The sequence below is a fragment of the Sylvia atricapilla genome, chromosome W (assembly GCF_009819655.1).
Source record: "Sylvia atricapilla isolate bSylAtr1 chromosome W, bSylAtr1.pri, whole genome shotgun sequence".
NCBI lineage: Eukaryota > Metazoa > Chordata > Aves > Passeriformes > Sylviidae > Sylvia > Sylvia atricapilla.
In genome coordinates, this window is record NC_089173.1 from 8,450,047 (window position 1) to 8,471,960 (window position 21,914).

Below are 21,914 nucleotides of genomic sequence, written 5' to 3' on the forward strand. Positions count from 1 at the left end.
GATCATACTGAGTGTAGCCTATATACGATCATGTGAGAAAATATTGCTGAGTCAGAAGTACCTGTAGTACTGTGCTGAATAGCATTGTAGAGCTCAGACCCTCAGCTTGATGTCTTAAGCATTTATACTCTTCTTACCCAGTGGCATGAAAATAGCACTGGTGTAAGTATAGCAATGCTGAGCCACTGGGGAAGGTATAGTGCAAACTGACTGATTGTTGCCTTTTTCCCAACCTGGAAATGAAACTTGAGATAATTTTAGTAAGGAGGCAATAAAAAAGAGGATCTTTAGTTGAAGGCCTTCAGGGGCAGTTATGGAAAGATGTCCACAAAAGCCCACCTCCTCCAGGGATGAATACATTTTTATAGGTTTTAGAAAATTAGCATAAATTATAAAAAGCCCCAATTAGGAGGACAAGTGGTAATGCAATTCCCCCCAGGTCAAGCTCCTTCTTTGGAGTCGTCCCCCCCCCCCCCCGCCCGTCCCCCCCCCCCCCCCCCCCCCCCCCCCCCCCCCCCCCTTGGTACTAGCTGTGCTTTATCCATGAAATGTAGCTTGAAGAGTTGTTCTCAGCCTTCGTTTCCAGAAGGAACCAGGATAGTACTGGAGCCTTGTACCTCCCGGGGCTTGGAGCTCTGGAATTTGTTTTGCCTTTCTGTCTACGGAAAGGCCATGGAAAAGTACTGGGAAAACTAGCTACTAACACAATAGGCTACAGAGCTACAAATATATGTGTGAAGAATACAGAGAGCATATAAAAGAAAAAAGGCAAAAACCAAATGGCATCATGATGAGTTTTGTTATAAAATGTAAACAGTTATGGAAAGAATTTGTTTTTTCCCCTAAATAGGTAAGTGTAGCTGAGAAGTCTTAGGCTTTTTTAAATACAAGTTAAAAGTAGCCATACTGTCACCAAAATCCAGGAAATAAACTCTGCAACCAGTTTGTTAGGTTAGAAAGTTGGCAGTGCTTTATTCAGTGCTGAGGTACATGGGGGATCAATCCACCTATAATATGCACCAATTATAAAACCTTCTAACTATTTATACATTTTAGCAAACAAAGGAATTATTGTTCATTGGCTAGAAGTTGCATAGTTCTACTAATTAGAATTCTATCCTCTACTGATTAATGATTTCTTGCTTCTCATGCTAATTAGTTCACATTTTCAGTCTTTTTATTTTTTTTTCCCAGATAAGGAGCGTTTCAGTACAATTGCTGAATTGTCTTTGTTAGTTTCTTCCTTATCTCTGGTTTCTGCAAAATGTCCTCATAGTCTATAAATTCTGCATTCCTGGTGTCCAGTTCTCAGCAATGTATTTTTCTCCTAGGCTTTAAATTTCTCCCCCAAGTCTGAGAGCACCAAAGCATGTCAAGTGCTAACTTCAATTGTTTTTCTAATGCATGGACATTACCCAGAGCTTGTCCATCAGCCACTATCTGTTTCGCAGATTAAATCTCCCCTCTTGTTGATTAGGTCCCAACATTTTCCCCCACTACTGCATAGACTCCTTTTTAAAGAAATAGAAGTTGTTCGGTAACAATACCAAAATTATTTAAAGATAAATCTCCTTTCAAGTGGGGGATAAATATGTGTGTTTTGTATATTGGTGCTTATATATATTTCCTTTTCACAGGTCTTTCCCCTGTTTTAGATCAATGAAATAGCTAAACTATTTGCAAGGTGATAGTGCAAACCTGGGACTGTTCAACAACTGCACTGTTTGATCTCATGTGGCTTGACTTCCCTTTTTATGTATTTTTTGCAGCTGAAAACTTATCAGTATGTGTTACATGTAGCTGACTGAATTTAAACCCCTTTAATACTAACATAGTAAAGAGGGAAGCACTCGCAGAAGGGCAAGTTTCTCATTCCTTGGATTTTGTACTGTCTTGGACTTGAGTCCTGTCTTCTGTGACAGTCTTATGGTTCCTGTCGAAGGCAGAAGAGTTCTTTCACATCTTCAAAGACGCAATTTCTTATTAATAAAAAAGAAAAAAATGGACAGTAATGCAATGTTCACAGCTGTAGGCTCTGATGTTGGAGGCAGTTTAGGAAGTTGCTGAGGTGAAGGACTTTTTTAATCTCTCAGCAACTAGTAGACAAGACATCCCTCCGACCCTCTAAATCTTCTGGCTGTATTTTCATTGAATAAAGATTCTAGCATTCTCTGCAACCACTTAAGAGATTCACTTACATGGCAGATATGCAATTGTGAAATAAAGGCTTAAATCAATAGAATCAATGTTTCTATACATCTAAAGAGTTGTAGTTATCTTTGCTTTTCATGTTCTCAGGACTTCTTTGAAAGCAAATTTTTACAAATCTGACCACGTAATTTTCCTTCCCTGCCAGTATCCTTTTAATGTTGGCTACAGAGGTAACATGATCTGGGATTTAAGTGATAGTGTGATGCAATTCAATTTCTAACATCTCAAAACGTAATAGAGATAGAGATTACACAGTTGTGACAAGCCCAAAAACAAAATGCCTAGTTTACTTCAGTCTTGGGCATGATTAAAATGCCTTGCATCTGAGAATGGTGATGCACTACCATTTTTCCCCCTGACAGTCTAGATAAGTGCTTTTTAACTTTTCAGTTAGAATACCTGTTAAAAATATCCAGTAAAAGTGAAGGTTTCTTCAGAAATATGTAGATTGTTCGATACTGCAAGAACTTGTTTTATTTTTGTCAGACTTTAGAAAAGGCCATAAGGGGAAAATCACTGATCTCAACTACAAAATTTTAGTTAGAGCAACCTATGGCCAAAGCACTGCCTGATATAAATCCAGTCACTTCAGTTGGCACTAAGCTAATTCAGGTAGAGTTGCTTTAAACTGACTGTGTGCTGATGACGTTGCCTATTGTAAAAATGCTCCTTCAGAAGCACCACAATCTTACACAGTTGTAACTTATTTATATTAATGCCTTTAGTGCTTAAAGACTTTGGATTTCCTTGGGGATTATTTTTTATTCTTTATTCTTTGTTTAGCTTTGCAGAGCCATCACAGCTCAAAGGCACTGAAGTGATGATTTTCCTCATGTACATCAATAGCAGTGCTCATTAGCAGTAACTTAAACCTGAGCAAGATTGCTGAAGGTACAGAAATCACACAGGTGTTCTGGGGAGAGTGGTTTTAACACTGCAGTTCTTGAAATTATTATAAGTGTAATTTTGTTTGTAAAAGCATTTTAGAATAACTGTTGAGGCAGGAGTAAGAAACTAATTTTGATTTTAATGTTTTAATATAAAATATTGCTTGTTTTTTCATTGGCTGTCATTTCTAAGTGCTTAGGACTACTTAGGAGAAATTTATGTCTATTTTAAAGAACCTTTAAAGTCAAGACATCCAAAATGGGACAATATACAAATCCAAAACCCTTTGCAGTACTCATTTGCCCTGGACACACAAACCTCCTTTCCTTACATAGAACATAATGATTTATCTTCTTGCTATTTGCAGGTGCTCCTGACCCAACAGCAGGTGCTAGCATAGATGATGAAAACTGCTGGCATTTGGATGAGGAACAGGTCCAAGAACAGGTTAAACTCTTCCTCTCCCAGGGTGGATACCATGGATCAGGGAAGCAACTCAATTTGCTTTTTGCAAAGGTATGTTGAGTACTCAAACTTCCCTCTTTTCTCTCCCCCCCCTCCAGTTTGTACTTGTTCAGGTCTTACTCAAAGTCCTGTTGTTCTAAAACAAGACAAAGCCCTGGGAACATGATAGCAAGTTAATGCAATGGGATGCAATCTGGTGTGTCTTGAGATTAGTTTAAGGATATGAAGTAGCATTTCAACTGTCTACAGCTTTGCTGTTCTCTTCCTTCCTACCCTCAAAATGTTGGAAAGACCTGTAGAAATTATGGTCTTGCAGCAGCTTGCATAATACACCTGTGGATTATTTGTGGAAGAAGTGTGTTTGTGGAATTGCAATGGGATACTGAAACTAAAAATTGTTAAAATTGGAAAAGCAGATTATTTTTTTCTACTTAAAATTTTCACATCAAATATATAAATTATATGTCTTATTTAACAGAGGTGGAATGTTTAACACTTCAACATATTGTCTGTACTGTGGTTTGTTTAGGGTTTTTTTTCAAGTTTATATTAAAAGACTCATTTCCTAGGTGCGAGAGATGCTAAAGATGAGAGATTCAAATGGAGCTCGCATGTTGACCTTGATAACAGAACAGTTCATGGCTGACCCTCGTCTGTCGCTTTGGACACAACAAGGAACTGCAATGACTGACAAGTATAGGCAACTCTGGGATGAACTGGGTAACTGCATAGACTTCAAAATCATTTAGGTGTTCATGTGTATAATGAAGAGACAATAACATATTTGGGGTGTAAACTTATTGTGGTACTAGGTAAAGCAAGTTAGAATTTTCTTCAGGTTTGTTTGTTCAGTTAAGATTGGATGAAATAGAATTTCTGATCTACTATATGAGACAATTACAGTTGGAGGAGAGAAAGCATACTATGAAACAAGTATGATTGCAACAGGTTGTAAGTACCTGAGGAACTATAAAAAGAATAAAACAAAAAGTGGAAATGTAGCTACACAACTGAGGGTAAGTATAGAAGCCACTAGAGCTAAACTGGAAAGCTTAAGGAAGAAATCGATTAACAACTAGAGAGAAACAGAAGGCAAAAAGAAAAGATTCATTAAGAGTATGAGAAGATAGCAACAAAGAAAAGCAGAAGTCCCTTATTGAGTAAGAAAGGAGATCAAGTAACAGAGGGCTGTAACAACTAACACTGCTTTACAGGAAAGGTCAGTTGTGACCAGATATAACGTACTATGGAGAGAACACATGCTGAAATAGGGAAGGAATTATTTAAACTGTTAAAAGTCTGAAGACGCTTTAAAGTGTTCAAGAAACTCACTGAGACAGTTTTGAACTGCTGCTTCAGAAGTTCTCAAAATCTATAGGAATTCACGGTAGGAAAGGGATGTTAAAAACAACTTGAAGGTAAATGTCACCAATATTTTAAAGGTGAGTAGGCAAGTGGAAAGAATAATATTAAGTAACCACCAGCATTGTTTTCTTAGGTGTAAGGCGCTGGAACAAACCACTAACAGGTTGGTATGTAAGCATATAGAAGATAAAAGCAATTATTTTCAATACAATAATAAATATAATTTGTTTCCCTAAAAGATAATTCACTGATTGTATGAGTGAAGGAATTAATGTGTATATCTTAGCTGTAGCAAAGTTCTGGATGCTGTCTTGGAGGCTTTCTCAAAGCAAATTGAAAAGATGCAGCCTAAATGGAATTGCCTTGTGATTCATGGATCTTGGAGTAGTTACCTGTGCTGTCATTTAATCTGGAAAGACACTTCAAGTTTAGACTTACAGAAATCTGTCTTGAGATGTGTTCTGGTCAATATTGCTTTTCCTGACTTATGTGGCATGCAATATTAAAATAAATATATATGCATATAAAAGCAAATCAACAAAACCAAACAAAAAACCCCAAACAAAGAAACAAAATCCAACAAAAAAAACCCAAAAAACAACAACTCAAAACTTACTAAGATGCCCCTTGGGACAATATGTAAACACCGCAGAGAACAAAGCCAAACCCTTAATGCTCTTGGTACATTTTAAAGGTTAAAAATCAAGCTAAATGTTGCATTAAGGGTATAGAAATTTAGCAGAAACTAAAGCCCCTTGTGTTCCAGGTGGTCCTCAGAGGGACTGGGTGCAGCTGGGCTTAGTTTCTGATTAGAACCACTACAGTACCTTGTAGATTTAATTCCTTTAGTCCCCCATGAGTTGCATTAGCCAATGTTTATATTTGTCCAGTACAATTATGTAACATCATTCAATTCTGGAATGCTGCTAGCTGGGTGTGAAAACTGACTTCAGTACCCATCTCCACCACAGTTCCAGCTATACAGTGTTGCCATTGGTTTTCTGATTCCCTTTTGATTTGTCCTCACAGAGCCAGTGAATGAGGCCAGGCTGCCGTTGTTTAAAGATGGGTTCTGTCCTTTTTTCTTTTCTTTTTTTTTTTTTTTTTTGAGGATCATTGCCTTCCTCCTTCATTACAAACAGTAGAAGATTATTGGTATATGTCATAATGGTATTTGAAATTGAGTGTATATGAGGTTGGAATATGACAGTAAGTGGAAGCTGTTTCCAAAGATGCTATTCTTTCCTGTAGTTAAACTGCTTTTATTGGCTATGAGGAATAATGGTGAAAGTAATTAACTTTGGTCTATAAGCATAGATTGAGGGGTTAGGGTTTAGGAGGTTATTTTTAATGCCATGCAGAAAGCTTGGGTTTCCATTTAATTCAGTTGGATGGAAAGTACTTCAACAGTAGGAGCCAAATTTCTTCAAGTTACCCATATTAAAACAATTTTTGGAGTTTTTGTTTCCTGTTGAACTGATTTACTTATAAATGTTCTAAAAATTGTTCTGCATTGGAGCTGGTATAAAACTTATTGTGGCCCTAACTGTAGTTGTGACTTACAACTTTAAGGTCAGAGTTTTACTGTGAGCCCAAACTGGTTCTTTTTTTATATATTTTTTTTTATTTTTTATTTTTTTTACTTCCTCTATTTTTAATACTTCAATAGCATTAAACTGCTATTTAATTTTTTTATATCACTTCTGGTAAATTTTAGAGCTAAGGAGAAGTAATAGCTTGATGGAGAGGAATTACTGAATCTTCACTAATTTCTGCATTCCAGCAATCTGGAATTTTTCAGTTTTCTGTCTTGAATGGATACTGGAAAAATAACTGAAGAATTGAAAAAGTAATCTAAAGTGAGAAATGCAAGAATCTTCATCTGCTCGGGCCTGTCATGCAAGACAAAGGAGGATTATCTCCTTCATGATTTAAGAGACCTACATACACTAAAACTTGATAATGAAGATCCTTCTAGCATTCAAACAAAAGGCAACTGAATATTATAATTGGAGCTGGACCAATTTAACAAGAAAACTAGAAATCAGCTTAGAATTTTGAAGTCATGGTAGCCAGGCAGTAGATCAGCTAACCAGCTATGCTAGTTTATCACATTGGAAATCCTAAATTTTTAAGTAAGGTGTTTTTTGTAAAAACTCGACCATCATTTTTGGACTTGAAGGTAAAATTAACTAAGGAAATCTTATCATATGAAGGAATTCATACTAGGTATTGTTATAAGTCAGCTGAGACTCCATTATCTTCATGCAGGAAAAGCTGTTTTTTTTATTATTGCAACTCATTTTATACAGTTTTTACAGACTTCATGTGCAACTTTAATTGGTTAATAGCTTTCTTGCCAATTACTCTATTGGTTAGTAAAAGGTATTCTACTTGTCCATCAAATCTCTCTATTCTTGGATTGTTTACATATTTTCTTTACTGATTCTCATGGGACAAATCCCTTGTTATTGCAGGTACATTTGTTTTTTACCCCAGGAATAGGTTGTTATGCTAATGAGTTCTCATACCAAGATTGTTTTCACATGGGAACTTGTAAATCACTCAGAAGGTGTGACAGGCTAACTTTGGCAATTTAGCAGAGCAGGCCTGATTTTATGAGGCCTTTCTTTTGTAATTCTTTTACTTGTCACGACAACTAGCCAGTCAGAATGTGTTTTTCTGGCCATTTATAGTGGATTATTTACTTTCTGTGAACATAGTTGTGGCAATCATACAATTTTCCTGACCTTTTTCACCATACAATGGAGTGTTTTGCACTTGCTCCACTCTTAAAAAATGAGATGTGCTTTAATTCCTTTGTTTTATGAATATCTTGCTTTGTTTGACAAACTTCTCAAACTTGTCCAATTTTGCATCTTCCTAAAAGGATTAGCTGAGTAATTAATTCATCTCTATGATAGATTTAGATATAGAGTAGTGTATTTATACTTAGTAGTGACATTAACTTTTATTCTAAAAACAGACTGTGTATTACCAGTTAAAATATTTGATAAAGTATCTAGTCTCTGTTTTGAGCAGGAGCATATTTTGTGTTCACTGCCTAGCTGTAAATGCTGGCAACTACTTAAAATTGTGAAGAATCATGTTGTTATTCATAGAGGAATGTTTCTGTACTATTTGTGCTAGTATTAGCAGTGTTTTCATATTCAATTGACTGTTTATGAGCAAATGAATGGTTTTGTGGATATTAGGGAAGTTAATCAGTGAGATTCATTCACAGGTGCTTTATACTTTACCCTAGCTTTATAGAATAATAGCCTATGCCTTGCTATGGTGATTAGATTATAGGGTATTATAAGTGCATAGAGTGGCATCTAATGGAAATGTAACAGATACCAAAATGCTCTCTTAGGGGATTGTAGTCTCAGGCTATGATACTGTAAATGACACCTTTCAAGCAAATTTCTCTTCTACGAAACCCTTTAGTCAAATAGCAGTGTCCACAAAGATGCAGCTGTTTTTAAAACAAACTGAAAAAGGCATAACCCAGAACAACGGGCTCATGCAAAACATCAGAAGTGCTTTGTTAGTTACTTTTTTCATTGTGCTGAATGCTGAAAATTCAGGAAGATGGGAGCAGGAGTTTTTCATTACTTCACACACATGAAGCAGGTAGTTAATGATCATTTAGAATAGAATCTCAAAATGTAAATACCTGTTTTCTTTCAGCTGAATAGAAATGTGCCTTTAACCCTTGGAGCAGATGTAGGCAGCAAGAGAGAAAGAGAAATTTAAGGAATTACACAGTATTTTTGTTCCTGATTTCCACCATCACTCCTAATGCACATTCAAATTTTAATGTGCAGAAGGGAAATGATTCCCTCTTGCCATCAGTGCTGGAGGTAGTCTATTGCGTTAATCAGCCAGCTTTGCTTTGTATAACAAAGGACACAGAGACCTGTGGCTAAGCCAGAGGACCGGACACTGAGAGACACAGCAAGGAGCTGAGGACCCCCAGACTTTCCTGCACTTAGACTGTGAAGGTATAAAAGCCCAGGGGTTCCTTTGTTTGGGGTCTCTCCTTGCAAGCACCCAGCTGTTTTTTTGTTTGTTTTTTTTTTTTTTTTATTAAATTATTGCACCAAGATTAAACTATTTGAAGAATCTGGATGTTGGAGAGTCTGGTATGGGAAACCTGGAGGAAATCTGGTCTGACTGTGTGAGTATGGGGGGTGTAGCTGTAAAGGGGCTTCGGTTCCAGCTCACGTGGTGTACCAGAGTGGCTCCTGGTTGGTTAGACAGAGAAGTTTCCTTAATACTGCAATGGATGGCTCCAAGCTCCTCGGAATGGACAGGAGAGGAAAGAGAGGTGGTGGGATGGTTCTGTACATTAAAGAGTGTTTTAACTGTGTAGAGCTCAAGGATAGTGACAGTAAGGTGGAGTGCCTATGGATGAGAATCAGGGGAAAGGCCAACAAGGCAGAGACCCTGGTGGGAGTCTGTTACAGACCACCCAACCAGGATGAAGAGGTGGATGAACTATTCTAGAAGCAAATGGTTGATGTTTCACAATCATCAGCCCTTGTTCTTGGAGATTTTAACCTGCTGGATGTCTGCTGGAAACTCAACACAGCAGAGAAGAGGCAGTCTAAGAGGTTCCTGGAGTATGTGGAAGAGAACTTCCTAATGCAGCTGGTGAGCAAGCCTACCAGAGGTGGGGCCCTGCTAGACCTGCTGTTTGCAAACAGAGAAGGGCTGGTGGAAGATGTGGTGGTCAGAGGCTGTCTTGTGCACTGCGACCATGAAATGATTTTGATTATTGATGAAGTAAGGAAGGGGATCAACAAAACCTCGACTTTGGATTTACAGAGGGCAGACTTTGGCATGTGCAGGACACCGGTTCAGAGAGTACCCTGGGAAAGAGTACTTAATAACAAAGGGGCCCAGGAAGGCTGGACATTGTTTAAGAAGGAAATCTTGAAGGTGCAGGCTGTCCCTCTGTGTCAAAAAGACAAGCCTGAGGGGAAGAAGACAGACGTGTCTGAACAGGGAGCTTTTGCAGGAACTCAGGGAAAAAAAGAGGGTTTATGACCTCTGGAAGAAGGTGAAGGCAACTTAGGAAATGTTTAAGGATGTCATTAGGTCATGCAGACAGAAAATTAGAAAGGCGAAAGCTCAACTAAAACTCAGTCTGGCCACTGCTATGAAAGGTAGCAAAAAGTGTTTTTATAAATATGTCAGCAACAAAAGGAGGGCCAAGGAAAATCTCCATCCCTTATTGGTCGCGAGGGGGAGCATTGTCACCAAGGATGAGGAAAAGGATGAGTTACTTAATGCCTTCTTTGCCTCAGTCTTTAACAGTAAGACTGGTTATCCTCAGGGCAGCCAGACCTCTTAGCTGGTAGACAGGGACAGGGAGCAGAATAGACCCTCTACAATCCAGGGGGAGGTAGTTAGTGATCTGCTGAGACACTTAGACACTCATAGGTCTATAGGGCCAGATAGGATTCATCCAAGGATGCTGAGGGAGGTGGCTGAAGAGCTTGCTAAGCTGCTCTTCATCATTTATCATCAGTCCTGGCTAACCATGGAGATCCAAGGTGACTGGAGGTTGGCCAATGTGACGCTCATCTACAAGAAGGGTCAGAAGGAGGATTCAGGGCCTTTCAGTCTGACCTTAGTACCCAGGAAGGTTATGGAACAGATCATCCTGAGTGTACTCATACAACACGTACAGAACAACCAGGGGATCAGGCTCAGCCAGCATGGGTTTGGGGAAAGGCAGGCCCTGTTTGACCAACCTGATATCCTTTCATGACCAGGTGACCCACCTAGTGGGTGAGGGGAAGGCTATGGATGTGTCTACCTGGACTTCAGTAAAGCCCTTCATACTATCTCCCACAGTATTCTCCTTAACAAGCTGGCAGCCCACGGCTTGGGCAGGAGCATTCTTTGCTGGGTTAGGAACTGGCAGGATGGCCGGGCCCAGAGAGTGGTGGCAAATGGTGTCACATTCAGTTGGTGGCCGGTCACTAGTGGGGTTCCTCAGGGCTCAATATTGCAGCCAGCCCTGTTTAATAGCTTTATTGATGATCTGGATGAGGGAGTAAAGTGCACCCTCAGTAAGTTTGCAAACAACACTAAATTGGGTGGGAGCATTGATCTGCTGGAGGGTAGGAAGGGTCTGCAGAAGGATCTGGACAGGCTGGATGGATGGGCTGAGAACAGTATGAGGTTCAAACAGGCAAAGTGCTAAGTCCTGTACTTGGGTCACAACAATGCCATGCAGTGCTACAGGCTAGAGGCAGATTGGCTGGAAAGCAGCCAGTTGGAAAAGGACCTGGGGGTGCTGGTTCACAGCTGGCTAAACATGAGCCAATGTGGGCCTAGGTGGCCAAGAAGGCAAATGACACCCTGGCCTGTATCAGAAATAGTGTGGCCAGCAGGACCAGGGAAGTGATTGTCTCCTCTGCACTAGTGAGGCCACACATCAAGTACCATGTCCAGTTCTGGGCCTCTCACTACAAGACAGACATTGAGGTACTGAAGTATGTCCAGAGAAGGGCAATGAAGCTAGTGAAGGGTCTAGGGAGTAAGTCTTTTGAGGAACAGCTGAGGATGTTTATCCTGTAGAAAAGGAGGCTCAGTGCAGATTGTCTCACTCTTTAAAACTACCTGAATGGAGGTTGTAGCCAGGTGGGGGTAGGCCTTTTCTCCCAGGCAGCCATAGTGACAGGACAACAGGGAATGGCTACTGCCAGGGGAGGTTCAGGTTTGTAGTGGTTTTACGTTCGCTGAATTTTGTTTGTCAATTTTAGTGTATCGGTTTAACATCTTTCTGCTGTAAAATAGGATTAGGATAAAAAGGCAAAACAGGTTCAATTTAAAAGTAAACAGTTTTATTAAGACACACTAAGAAGAAGAAAATAAGAAAAGAAAAAAAAATGAAACCTTTAAAACTCTTCTCTTCTTCTCTACAAGTGGTCATTTTTTTACAAACAACATAGAGACAAAACCTGTGATTTTCAGTCAATTTCACTATTTGAATATAGTTGTTTATCAATTCTTTAGGAGAGGAGTCTCTCTTAGTTTATTATGGAATTTTCTTTCACTGACAACTTAGAACACTTTTCTTGTGTGTCTGAACTCTCACAGAAGCAGCCGCTCGGGGAGACTCTGCTTCTATGTAGTCTTTTCTAATTAGCAGTTTCTCAAGCTGCTTATGGGTTATGGGAACTCAGGCATTTGGGGTGTCACTTTTAAAAATGTACAACTCAAAGGCAAAGGATTTTTCATTTTAAGGAGCAGAGATGTCTTCTCACTTTTTCACTGGCACAGAGGGCTTCTTATCTTTCTTTGTTCAGGCATGTCATAGAACTGCAGGAATCACAAATTTTAATGCAATATTACTCAGTCTATCACAAATGCTTTTGCTCAAAAATCCGTAAATAAACAGTCATTTCTTCAAATGCTTTTTTTTTTTTTTTTTCATGATTTAAAGGATAATTTACATATAGAGTTAATTTCTATGGCTTAATTAGAAGTCCAGCCAGCAGGCAACTCTTCTATCCTTTTTCTAATTAGTCTTTTACTTACTCTCTCCATCTGACTCTTATGCAAGGTCTTTTTTATGTTTACTCTGTCTCTCTTTCTGGAAAGAGTTAGGTTTTAAAAGCTTCATGTTGCTAGAAAAGAGTTAAATTTGCCCAAGCCTGCAGTAGTCATATAATCTCTGCTGGATGTAGAAACTTAAAACCCTGCCAATATAAAAGGCTGGTGGATGCCTTCTTTTCTACTTAATCTCATGGTGTGAGCCCGCTTCGAACTCCCCCCTAGTGCCCAGCGGGGGGTAAAGATACCATCCTCCCCCAGACCAGCAGTGCCGGCAGCTAGGGCTGAGGCATGGCCCAACCACGACCGGGCCCCCCTCTGCCACAGTGTCTGGCACATGGCCAGCACTGTCGATCTGCAGTCTTCCCTTCCCCCTGTTTGCAGCCCAGGAGGGAAGAGGCAACACAACCTGCCTGGGCTGCTGCTCACGGGGCAGTGGCCCTCGGAGGCCCGGCCGGGCCCGGCCCCAACCGAGTCCCCTAACTTATGATGTTAACTTCTGGCCAACCAGAAGAGAAAAGACCAGTCACCTAAAATCCTCTGTTTTTAAGCCTGAGTTTTCCAGAGGTGTAACTAACTCTTTAATTAGTCAACCAAGCTGTCAACATCTGCTATAGCTTCCTTAAAAAAACAAACAACTCACATCCATGCTAAACTACCACAAGGTTGGACATCAGGAATAATTTCTTCACTGAAAGAATGTTAAGCATTGGAATGGGCTGCCCAGGGAGGTCATGGACTCACCATCCCTAGAGGTGTTCAAGAAACAACTAGACATGGCACTTAGTGCTATGGTCTAGTTGATATGGTAGAGATTGGTCAAAGGTTGCACTTGATCTTGGAGGTCTTTTCCAACCTAAATGATTCTGTGATTCTTGTTGAGATCAGCACTTAAATGCTTTGCCTATCTTCGATACTTCATAAAATCAACTGTTCAATTGGAGCATTCCCCAGTGTGACTTCTCAGTATGCTTTGTTCTATTGGAGATCTCTCCATTCCTGGAGGAGGGAGATGGATTTGCCAGTTATTCTGAAGGCATTTTTCCTTCTTTTCGAGAAGCAATAAATATCATACACTACTTCTTTGAGTTTTCCAAGTGGGTGTGGCACTTTAAGAGGCTTTCACTTTAAAATCCTTTGCTGACACTTCTTTTTTACATGAATCATAGTTTCTGTCTCCTACTATTGTTTCTTTTCTGACACTTCCAGTGCTGGAAAATGATGTTTTTGTAATAGAATTGATTAGGCTCAAATGGGGCACATGGCAAGTTTGCAGTGAGTGCTGATGCCAATTTGTCTGTTGCACAAAGGAAATTATCTGGTTTACCTGGCTCCACTTTCTTTGGAATAATCAAATGTTACCAACCTCATAGCTTTTGAGTTTTTAGTTTTTTTAAGAGACATGCATTAACATGCAAACCATTCTGTGGCTGACTCTATGACTAATGGGAAGAGCAAAGGCATGCCAAACATACATCAGTTTCTTGTATATTTTAATTTTGCAAATAGATTGATCTTAAGTATACAGCAAAATTCTAAGGCCAAGACCAAGTTTCATCCACTAATTACACAGGTATTGTAAATGAGGAAATGCTGACCCAAACCAGGGCTATTACAGTAGCCCTTACAAGATAGCATAAGATTTCTTGGAAAAGCATATTTCTTGAGAAGACTGCAATCAGTCTAACAGAGTTGTATGCTGGATCTTCAGTCATTGTCAGTGTCCTAACCCCCACTAAAACTGTTTCCACCACCACCCTCCCATTTACTGGGATAAGAGTAAGATATGAAAAGTGAACAATGCTTAATCTCCTTGGAGAGTCTATATACATTCTTTGCACTTTCTTTGACTTCATAAATACATGCATACACAAGATGTACAGTTATTACAACATCTACTTTTACAGTGACTAAATTCTTCTTAATGTTTTTCAATTTGTGTGTTTAAATCCTGACCAGTGTAAAGGCATGCTGTTCCTTTCTCCCTCGTGAATTCAGAGGTATGGATGTCTATTGAGAAATACAAAAGTACTGATGTTCCCTCTGTATGTACAAGGCATGCATCCATTGTGCAAAGCAGTAATGAAACCTACTTCTTTTTAGTGTGAGGTCCACTAAAGATGAATGACAATCATGCATTTTCAAAGAGGGCTATTTGAACAAAAGGTCTGTTTTGGTAAAGCTGGCTTTTTCCAGGTCGAAAGGATTAGTGTTTTTTGAACCAAAATAGGCAATTCCTCACTCCATTATGACAGTTCTGATATTCATTCCCTTGTGAAATTAATATCAAATTGCAGTCACAGCATGACTTATCTTCCAGTTATTTTCTGGGGAGGGAAATTTTGTATATTGCTTTGTAATATTTTGCCACTGTGCCATGAGGAGCTTCACATTGGAAAGACATGGGTCACAGTCAATGGATCCAAATCAGAACCTTACTTTTAATTTAGTTTGGGGGGCGAGGAAGAGGAGGGGATGTGTCAGCCTTCTGAGATCTGGTATAAAAAATATTTGGTGCCTGGGGAAAAAGAAACAAAAATGTGAACTGTGTTATAAAACCAGAATATGTAAAAACAAACATATTATCTCTTTTTTTCTTTTCCATTTAATGAGGCGTTTGTTCATATTGCAGGTGACATAATTAAATCTAGTTAAACAGGTAAATTTACTTGAGAATGCCAGGAATGTATTTTGGCAAACTTCTTTTGAGTATAGGCTGTTGCCAACAACAGTTTCCACGCTGAGGTCACAAGAAAGGGATTTAGATATGTTCCCCACAAGTTAATTACAGCTAGCTGCTACTCATTTTTTCATAAGCCTTATCTGTAGTATAGGGTAAGTATGATCAGTAGTTTCCCCATATAGGAGCCATTAGGCAGAAAACAGAGAATCCTTTGAGGGCATTGTAAGCTTTCAGGCTGGTGGTGACAGCTTCTATAGAGCAGCATCAGAATGAAGTAGGAAGAATATCCTCTAGGCTTCTTCCTTAAGTGGTTTGTGTGGGCTTTATTAGAAATACACTTGTCCTTGTGTTCATTTGCATAAAAATAGCATGGATTTCTGAGGCTTCCTCTTTAAACCAAATAAGTTTTTAAAGGATTTTGGTATTTTGGAGTATCTTTTCCCTTTTCTGCCTCTTAGATGTACCACATGCATAGTGAAGCCTCTGAAGAAGGCAAGTGAATTCCTTTGCTTCTAGTGCTGTTTCTGAGATGCAGAAAAAAGCCACTCATTTTGTAGGGGCACACTGTAATCAGTAGTGTGCACTCCACCTTGCTGGATGATTGAAATACTTGCTGCATGTAGTTAAGATATTCCAATTTGCTTTTGCTTCAGTCTGAAATCACTGGGAATCTGGTTACAAAGTATTAAATTGTCTTTTTAAAAGTTTTTTAGATGCTGAGAGGTACAGTGACTCTTCAGTGCTCTAAAGTAATCACTCATTTATAAAATAAATAAGCCAAATATAACTATTCTACAAGGCTTTCCAATGTGCCTCATCTTCTGTTTTGTTTTTTATGTTGCAAGAAATATAGTCCTTTGTCTAGGGCAGTACTGAATGCATTGATGCTTAATAAGAAGAACCAGTTGTAATGCCATTCAGAATGACTTGGACAAGCTCAAGGAGTGGGCCCACGAGAACCTCATGAGGTACAACAAGGCCAAGCGTGAGGTTCTGCACGTGGGTTGGGGCAACCCCTGGTATCAATATAGGCTGAGGGATGAAAGGATTGAGAGCAGCCTTGCAGAGAAGCACTTGGGGGTGCTGGTGGATGAGAGGCTGGACATGAGCCAGCAATGTGCTCTTGCAGCCCAGAATGCAAATCATATCCTGGGCTGCATCCAAACCAGTGTGGGCAGCAGGGCAAGGGAGATGATTCTCCCCCTCTACTCTGCTCTAGTGAGAGCTCACCTGCAGTGCTGCCTCCAACTCTGGGGTCCCTGTTATGAATGGACAGGGGAGAGTTTAGATAAATCCCTGCCTTTCCAGGTTTCTGGCAGTAGGCAGTAGCTTTATTGAGGTGGCCAGCGCCCCAAAACCCGCTCTTGCTCACAAGTTCTTAATAATGATTGATCAGGCCTATTACAACATGAATTATTTATTTGAACAGGCCAAGGAAAACAGACATAAGACTTCCAAGGGAAACAGACATAAGACTTAGATAACTTACTACACAGGATAACACAAAGAACTACTAGTAGATAAATACAGTGCACGATAATAATAAAGGTACCTTATGTTACAGCTAGCAAAGAAATAGTATAGATTAGGAATCAATGTCACTTACCAACGAATGATAGCGGTATGCAGGGAATCTCCCAATTTCTCTCAGTCCCAGGGAAGTAAGTCAATTCCAACCTCTTAACATCGAGGAGAACTCTCTACACACTCAGAGAGTGTATAAGAGATTTCTGATTTCATGAAAATCAGTGGTCTTTTATAGTTGTAAAAATGCTTGTGCTTTGCAGTCGCTAATTTTAGATTTTCCTTTCTCACTATTCAAGCCAGGATGTGTATTGCTGGCTACGGAGGTTCTCAGCTGAGATAATTTATCACATGAGAAATCATTCCAGCCTAACCTAGCCATACGTTACAAGGAGATAAGCTTTTGCTGTGTCAGGGGTGCAAGGTCCCATCACAGTCCCCAGTACAGGAAGGACATCGACCTGTTAGAGCAGGTCTAGAGGAGAGTCACAAAGATGATCAGAGGGCTGGAGCACATCTCCTATGAAGACAGACTGAGAGAGTTGTTGCTGTTCAGCCTGGAGAAGAGAGGGCTTCGAGGAGACCTTGTAGCAGCCTTCCAGTACTTAAAGGGGACTTACAAGAAAGATGGGGACAAACTTTTTAGTAGGGCCTGTAATAATATGACACATGGTAATGATTTTAAACTGAAAGAGGGTAGATATAAGGAAGAATTTTTTTGCAATGAGGGTGATAAAACACTTGCATAGGTTGCCCAGAGAGGTGGTTGATGTCCCATCCCTGGAAATATTCAAGGTAAGGTTGGACAGGGCTCTGAGCACCCTGATCTAGTTTGAAGATGTCCCTACTCATTGCTGGAAGGTTGGACTAGATGACCTGTAAAGGTCCCTTCCAACCCAAACCATTTAATGATTCTATTCTATAATTTGACTCTGGGGAGTGAAGTGTGTTGAGCAGTGTGTCTAAAGGAACTAATATGATTTAATTTTAAAGAAAGTTTTTTAAAACAGTATTTGCTTTATTTACTCCCATGGTGCTTAAAAAAACCAAACCAAAAAAAACACAATGACAAAACCTCCCAAAAATGCAAACAAAAAACCAACAAGCTGAATGTTCTACTGTGTGTATCTACCGTGTAATAATAATGTGCATTAGTGTAGTGGCTCTCTGGTGTTCTGCACTATACCATATCATATTTCTTGGATATTGCTTCCTCATTCCATGTCAGCTTGAATAGTAGCAGACTTGAAGCCTTAAGGATGAAGCTCTGTTTTTCCACTGGCTCCTGTGCTGTGGCATACCAACATACTGAGTTACTTTAGGAATGAATGTAATATGATGACCTGTGTTTTGGGTATCCATCTTGCATTCTTAGTTAGCAAAAGAATGCTTGAATATGAGAATTCTAATTTCTTGGAAGAACCAGCTGCATTTTTATTTTTTTATCAGCCTGTCGTGAAGATTACATAATTTAAACATATTCTTTTTACTTTTTTTTTTTCTTGGGGCTATCCTGTGCAGGGCCAGGAGTTGAACTTTGATGATCCTAGTGAGTCCCTTCCAACTCAGAATATTCTGTGATTCTGTGAAATCTCTTGTAGTGTACAAGGCATGTTCCTAATGAGCAAATGAACAATACTTTCAGATGTCTTCATGCTTGTGTCAAAGTTCACCCTGATGAAGAAACAGATGATTTAGAGAAAAATATTTCCATTTGAAAATTGTTGTTAATGACCCTGATGTATTTATGCCTGCCCTGCTCTATAATATCAGGAAGCAGGTTCTAAAGTGATGGTACATGTGAAATGCCAGTGCAAATTAGCTTTCCCTTCGAGCTCTGTATACAAAAAATGTAAGAAATTTTCTAGTGAAACCAAATAACTGAAGTATGAGCAGCAAAAATATCTTATTGCTATTACACTGCACACATCTAGTGTTTACTGGATCTCTACTTCTGCTGGGTTTCAAGTGTGGAAGTATATGTTTAAAAAATGCATGTCTTACTAATACACTTATTTGGTTCCTGTAATGTGAAGCTGGAAGAAACACAGTTTTTGCACAAAAATTAGAAGAAAACCTTGGGTAATTTCCTGCTGTAACTTTATGTGAATTTTTGTTTGCTTTTGTCTGATGGGCCATACATTGTGAACTATGGATTTCCTAATAAAAAAAAACCATTTAATGCCTTTTAATTGAGAAGACTGGCTTGATATGGTCTTTAAATTGTTTTGGATGGGCCACACCAGCTCCAAGATTCTGCATCAGGAATTCAGTCTGCCTGGTGTCAGGCATAGCTGGGAAACAAGCAGTGTAGCCTTAGAGAGGAGGAAAAGTGTTACAGAATAAAAGTTTGCAATTAGCCACTGGCTGCTGCATTTTTAATAAAAAACCTAATTTAGCAATTTTCTTTAAAATCAGGTGCCCTATGGATGTGTATAGTCTTAAATCCCCACTGCAAGTTGGAGCAGAAGGTCAGTTGGCTAACACAGCTGAAAAAATGGAATGGTGTGGATGTTTGTCCCTGGGAAGATGGAAACCATGGAAATGAGCTGCCCAATTTAACCAATGCTTTGCCTCCGGGTGCAAATGCTAACCAAGGTGAGCCTAAATATATGCACTGACTGCAACACATAATATAACCTCTATCCTATATACTTGGGCCTTGCAGCAGAATACAGCAGTCTTTCCTGGGACAAGTAACTTTCTTGTTGAGGATTGACCAGCCAAACTTACTTTCATTGATACTGTCCTTGCAAAAAGGATAGATAGGGTTCACTTTTGTGCTGGGGCTGCAATGTTTTAAAGCCAGTTAGGTCTTCGAACTTTTCACTCGGTCCTTCTAAATACTTGTTGCATAAAAATTGAAGTACGTCATGTAAAAAGCCTGTCGTTTCTTTGCTTGACTATAATCTTATATCCCTTCTGGTGCTGGGTTGGTTTTTTTGGTTGTTTTGTTGTTTTGTTGTTTTGTTTTTTTGTTTTTTTGGGGTTTTTTTTTTCAGTTACAAAGCCTTTGATACTTACTTAAAGGGAGATCTGTTGTGACTGCATTAAACTGAATATGTGAGAAACTAAAGCATCTATTTGTGGGATGTGCTCTGTGTTACATAGTCTGCATTGACAGGTGTGGGGGGGGTGCAGAGACAACACTGCCTTCTTGGAGGAGGTGTCTCCTCTTACTTGATATCATGCTTTCTAATCTAAAATGTGATTATCAAACCTGACAGAAGCCTTCTCCAGTCATCTTCAACCAAAGATTGCTACTTTGCTAATAGCTGAGGAAGATGCAGACTATTTCCCTGGGAAAAAAAAACCCTCATAATCATCAAACCTCTCAATATTTTGATACATATTTAATAAAAGTTAAAATTAAATGCTTGTGAAAGGTGGTAGAATTAGATGGATTTTTCCTTGTTTCTTTCTCTTGGAAGTTTACCTCTGAAGGAAATAGACTTGGTTCATGTTTAAATCTTGCAGCTAGCTGTGGACAGAAGTTCATGCAACATGTAACTTCCTACAGAGGTGTTTGGCTTTCTGGATCTTGTGATGTTCAGACCAACCTGGGCATGCTAGTAGCAATTTTGACATGACATTTTGACATTCATAGACACAGTGCCATGTCGACAGAGCACCTTTGCCATAGGAAGATGTCCAGTAAAGGATTGTCAGTCCCATGGCTTCAGTACCTTGCTTTCTTTGCAGTATTTGTCTTTGTTTATGACAAAGATTTATACAAGTGATCAAAGTTAATGTTACTTCTCAAAGAGAACAACAGAAAATATTATATGTGATGTTTATCTGTCACTCATCCTAGTGGCTCTGGGTCTGAGAAGGAGAGAAGCTGGGGATGCTTGATTAGCTGTGTGCCATATACTTTCTAGTCTGTTTTTAGGGGAATTCTGTATGTGTTGTTTAATGTCCTTCATGTCTAGCTGTTCCCTTTGCAATGTCCTATTTAGCATTAGCCATGATGGTTTGTAGATTTCTCTGAATGCAAAGGGAATGGAACACACTTTGCCTGAGCTGTTGGGTAACGATGTGAAATGTCATCTGTGGTCTGCTCCTTGCAGAGTGGGTCAAGGTAGACTGCCATCAGTTAAGGGTTGGTGAATATGCAGAAGACAAGAATACTGTGAATGACTGATTCACATATGAATGAATAAAAGCTGATGCAGCTTTCTGAATTTCTGAAAATGCCAGATTCATCAAACAGGCCACATCGGACGGTGTTCACTAGAGCCATAGAGGCATGTGAACTGCACTGGCAGGACAGCCACTTACAGCACATTATCAGCAGTGACCTATACACCAACTACTGTTACCATGAACACACTGAAAACTCACTCTTTGACTCTCGAGGGTGGCCCCTCTGGCATGGTAAGTAGCTAAACTGGAAAGACATTTCCATGACTTGCTTTGTTCAGTTTCTATGGCATTATTTTTTTTTTCTTTTTGGGGAGGAGGGAGGGAGCTAAATGAAAAGCCTGGTAAAAACAACAGAGGCTCCCTTGAAATGCTTGCTCAGAAATAGTCCTTTAACTCTCTCTTGCAAAGTTTTTAAAACAAATTGAAGGAAACAAAAATGCCCTTTTGACTAACCTAGCAAAACAGGCTATTGCAGACATGGAAGCATTGCTATTCCTCAATTATTGTCTCCATTTTAGAACATGTTCCTACAGCCTGTGCGAGGGTGGATGCGTTACGATCTCATGGATACCCACAAGAAGCACTGAGGCTAGCAATAGCTATTGTTAATACACTAAGAAGGCAGCAGCAGAAACAGCTGGAAATGTTCCAGGCTCAAAAGAAAGGTAAATGTGGGGAAGAGAGAAGGGCAAAGGACATGACAAGGTGACAATAACACCAGACTGGAACTTTGCATGAGAAAACTGCTTTTGAAACTAAAGCAAAAGAGGTGACTTTAATTCTTCAGTCCAAACAGTCAGTGATAGTGTTACATTCTGGATGTTGGAGGTTTTTTTAAAGCTGGATTGTGAGCTCTACAGGGCAAGGGCCCTTTTCCGCCTTCTGCAAAATGTCTAACATGATGGAGCCTTTATTCCAATCAGAGGTTTTGGTTACACAGAGTTATTATTCATCCTATGAAGTTTATAGGCTTTTAAACAGAGATTTGCATTTGGAATGTCAGGTATTTAAAATAATCTTTCTCCTCTGATGTGTAATTTAGCAGACCTATATATTT

General features: G+C 39.4%; 1 protein-coding gene across 1 annotated transcript in view; it reads left to right on the top strand.

Annotated features, from left to right (window-relative positions):
• The window catches only part of LOC136373304 (zinc finger SWIM domain-containing protein 6), a 99,863-nt gene that overhangs the window by 6,921 nt on the left and 71,028 nt on the right, over positions 1-21,914 (top strand). Inside the window, exons 2-6 of the mRNA XM_066338199.1 lie at positions 3,467-3,615; positions 4,134-4,284; positions 19,130-19,309; positions 20,912-21,088; positions 21,376-21,522. Coding sequence (XP_066194296.1) covers positions 3,467-3,615; positions 4,134-4,284; positions 19,130-19,309; positions 20,912-21,088; positions 21,376-21,522 — 804 coding nt within the window. The remainder of the gene's footprint in view (positions 1-3,466; positions 3,616-4,133; positions 4,285-19,129; positions 19,310-20,911; positions 21,089-21,375; positions 21,523-21,914) is intronic.